Source organism: Jaculus jaculus, chromosome 6 (genome assembly GCF_020740685.1).
Source record: "Jaculus jaculus isolate mJacJac1 chromosome 6, mJacJac1.mat.Y.cur, whole genome shotgun sequence".
NCBI lineage: Eukaryota > Metazoa > Chordata > Mammalia > Rodentia > Dipodidae > Jaculus > Jaculus jaculus.
Window position 1 is genome coordinate 98,326,746 of NC_059107.1, and position 4,389 is coordinate 98,331,134.

General features: G+C 35.6%; 1 protein-coding gene across 1 annotated transcript; it reads left to right on the plus strand.

The window, feature by feature from the left end:
• The first annotated feature begins 2,053 nt into the window (after positions 1–2,053).
• LOC101613385 (olfactory receptor 6C74) lies at positions 2,054–3,025 on the plus strand. The gene has a single exon (XM_004649935.2). The coding sequence runs from the start codon at positions 2,087–2,089 to the stop codon at positions 3,023–3,025; it is 939 nt and encodes a 312-aa protein (XP_004649992.1). The 5' UTR covers positions 2,054–2,086.
• Positions 3,026–4,389: the final 1,364 nt, after the last annotated feature.

Genomic DNA, 4,389 nt, shown 5'->3' on the forward strand with positions numbered 1-4,389 from the left:
AACTAATTTGTTCAGTTCATAATAGTTTTGTAACCTTGTAATTTAAATTTAGGCTATGTTTCCATATATGAATCTAATTTGGACTTTATAATTTTGGTATACTCACCTTTTTTGACTGAGATTTTTCTATGTTTTTGACCTTTAATACATTACTTAAAAAATTCTCACCCATGCACAGAAATAAAATGAATTTTACATTTAAGTATCAGAATGTAGATTACATATACTTTATAAAGGAAAGGCCAGGTGACAATATTGAGAAAAAAATTTAAAATAAAGAGATTAGGACAAAATCTTAGTAATGATTCAAAATCATTAAAAGTGTTTATAATTTTTTTCACATCAGAATTGGCATCTATAAAATGTCAAAAGTTCTTTTTTGGGGTGTGTGTGTGCACATGTGTGTGTGTAGAATCTTTGTTTCTAGGTAGCGTGTGCATGTGTAGAGGCAGGAGGAGAAAGCCAGGTGTCCTTCTCTTTGCTTCTCTCACTATATTTCCTTGAGGCAGAATCTCTCACTGAACCAGGAGCTGTTTTTTCAGTCATTCTGCCTGACCAGTGAGCACCACCTATTCCTTGTGGTCTCTGCCTCCTCTCAGCACTGGGGTTACAGGAATGCATCAGTACATTTAACTGTTCACCTGGGTGCTGTGATTGAATCCAGATTATCTCAGGCTCTCTCAGACTCTTAAGCTTGCTTGCCCAGGAAGCGCTCTACATGCTGACTCATTTTCTCAGCTCTATAAGAAAATGTAATAAAATTTAACACATGATCCAATATTCTTCTTAAGAAAAGTACTGCCATTGCTTTTTTAAATATTTATTTATCTACTTGAGGAAAGAGAGAGAGAAAGCAGCAGATAAAGAGAGAATGGGCATGCCTTGGCCTCTAACTACAGTAAAGGAACTTCAGACACATGCTCCACCTTGTGCTTTACGTGGGTTCTGGGGACTTGAACCTGGGTCCTTTGGCTTTGCAGACAAGTGCCTTAGCCACTAAGTCATCTCTCCAAAAGGATGATAGACTTTTTCAGGTGATTGATAAACATGAGTACAACAGCATGGTTTGGGTAAAAGGAAACAATTTAGAAAGCTAACATAATTGTTATTTTTTAAATGCTGTACCAGAAAGAAAGTTAAGTGGAAGTTGTGACTAAGACACAGACGAAAAGAAGATGCTGAGTCAAAGGGAGAAACAATCTCAGCAATCACACTAAAAAAAAAAAGTATAGGGGTATCCAGCTAACAATTTATTGTCAGCTGTCTATTTTGTTTGTTGAGCCTTTTGCTGTCATTACAAATATTCAGTAAAAGCCACAATATAATTTATAAAAGTATCAAACAGAATGTATGCTTTGTACCTTCTTGTATGTCTATCAACAAATATAACATAGGTAAGTGAAATGTAAACAATACTTATTTATCAAAGACAAAATTACCATAGTAAATTTGTAAAATTTAAACACATCTATAAGTTTTATATGATATTAAGTCAAAATATATGGAAGTCTTAGAACAAATCAAACAAATTCAAGATAAGCTGGAAAGCAGGACTAAAAGTGTCATAAGCATGTGTATCTCGAAGAATTTTCAGAAGTTTGGTGAGGATATTAAAATCCCACTATATCTGAAATAAAGACACTAAGTTTGCCATATGTTGCTTTTCAGAGATCTTGGAAGCAGTCTGACACACAGAGCCATCTCCCCCCAGCAAATTCTATGGACACAGAGTAATAAACACAAGTAGATTTCTAAATATAGTACAGAAAATTAACATTAAAATGTTATGATAATTCTTGTGTGCATTTGATTTTACATCTACATGACTTTGTCAATGCAATATATTATCTTTTGGACTTGCTTAGATTTGTAGACTTTTGAAGAATAGAACAACATTCAAAACTTGCATTTACTTAGTGAGTAAACAGCACATAGTTTAAAGGAGGTGTATGGGCTACTACTGAGGAGTAGCCATTGAAGCAGGTTAAGTAAGTGTGAACAGCAGTATGTTTATAAAGAATTTCAAGACAAGAAGCTATCTCATCATTTACTCTTCATTTCTAATTTTTTAATATAGAGGTCAGCTATGAAAAACCACACATCAGTGACAGTCTTCATTCTTCTTGGATTGACAGATGACCCACAATTACAGGTGGTCATTTTTCTTCTACTTTTTTTCACATACATGCTGAGTATTGTGGGGAACCTAACTATCATCACTCTCACCCTCTTTGATTCTCATCTCAAGATACCCATGTATTTTTTCCTTCGGAATTTCTCATTTTTGGAAATCTCATTCACAACTGTCTGCATCCCCAAATTCCTTGTTAGTATGGCCACAGGTGATAAAAACATTTCTTATAATGATTGTGCAGCACAGCTGTTTTTCACTATTCTCTTGGGGGCAACTGAATTTTTTCTTCTGGCTGCCATGTCCTATGACCGCTATGTGGCCATCTGCAAACCCCTGCATTACCTGACCATCATGAGTAGCAGAGTCTGCAATCTGCTGGTCTTTGCTTCCTGGTTGTCTGGTTTCCTGATAATTTTCCCACCACTCCTTATGGGGCTCCAGCTTGATTTCTGTGCAGCCAACACCGTTGACCACTTCTTCTGTGACGTCTCTCCTATTCTTCAACTCTCCTGCACACGAACAGACACTATCGAACTGATAATGCTTTTCTCTGCCATTTTGACTCTCCTGGTTACGCTGGTGCTGGTGGTCCTTTCCTACACACACATCATCAGGACCATTCTAAGAATCCCTTCTGCTCAGCAGAGGAGGAAAGCCTTTTCTACATGCTCATCACACATGGTTGTTGTATCCATTTCGTACGGCAGCTGCATCTTCATGTATGTGAAGCCCTCTGCCAAGGAAAGAGTGTCCTTAAATAAAGGCATAGCTCTGCTCAGTACATCTGTGGCACCCATGTTGAACCCTTTCATTTATACACTGCGGAACAAGCAAGTGAAAGATGCTTTCAAACACATGACAAAAAAGATTGAAGTTTTCTCAAAAAAGTGAAGCATTTTAATGACATTGTAAGGTTATCTGTCAATATGAAGAGTGTGTCTCAGAGGTCATCTATGTTTGTGTTTAAACCATAAAAATCTTTTTCTTGACTTGTACTTTTTACTGTGGTCTGCCTAATCTCCAAAGCCTAATTCTTACTACTATTTTCTCTTCATGGCAAGAGCACACTGCAAAGGTCAATTTCTAAATTTGTTTGCATTTGCATTTTGTGCTTTTATTGAGTTCCACTCAATATTCTCTTGGAGACAAGACTGGCTTTAGGAATCCATATCTTTTCCATTGTTTGGATTCCCAGAAATTCAATTTGTTGCCTAAGTAGAATTTTATACACTTTATTTATAGGTTTAAGTATTTAATGAGGCTGTTATATGTATAGTGCATGCAGAATGTCTAATCTGATTTTCTTGCCCAGTGTTTGCTTGAAACTTGGAAAAAATGAATTTAATAAAACTTCTTTAGTTATACTATTTGATAGTTTCTAATTTTACCTGGCATAAAGTGGGTGTATTTTTCAGAAACAGATTAAAAGAACATCACATAGGTGAAAGCACCACTGTCATGGGAGTTGGACAATAGAATTTATACCTAACACTGACTCTTGTAACCCTCCAGGTTTTGTCAAATATACTAGGCGTGTCCTCAAAACTCTATAAGACAGACATTGCCATGCATACAGATACACACCACATTATTTGGTTTTACACTGTTCATGGGGATTCAAATTCAGGTCTTCATGCTTATGGGGAAAGCACTTTGGCAACTAAGCCATATGCCCAGCCCTATTCCAGCTAATTTTAGGCTTGAATATTTCTATATGCTCATCATCTTACCCCTGTAAATGAGGAATAAATCAATGAGTGGAGTTGTGAATGACAGAAGGGTGAGGTTAATATAGTCACCAAACAATATGGCAGAAATGTGGCATTTTATAGGAGTCAATATTTAAATGTAAAGTTAGGATAAGAATGTCTAATAAATGGATTTAACTTGAGGACAGACATTGTGATAGAAATATTTAGGTTATAAACATGGACCTTATATGAGCATTGGTGAAATTAAAATTGTTTATGCACTGAAGTATCACATATCAACCCATTTAGTTGACATGTATTTCATACTTTAATAAAATGAGCTCTTGGAAATATTATGAAGTAAAGGAGACTAATCAGTATTGTAATAAACCTAGAAATATTGTCATATGAGAAAATGTTTAGGATTAATGATACAGATATTGAGAAGAAATTGTCTGTAAGAAAAATTGAAAGCAATTAGAAAGAAAAATCAAGTTACCTACAAAGGCAAGCCCATCAGGATTACAGCCGATTATTCAACACAAACTTTAAAAGCCAGAAGGG

Coding starts and splice junctions, on each gene's coding strand:
- LOC101613385 (XM_004649935.2), top strand. CDS start 2,087: ATGAAAAACCACACATCAGTGACAGTCTTCATTCTTCTTGGATTGACA.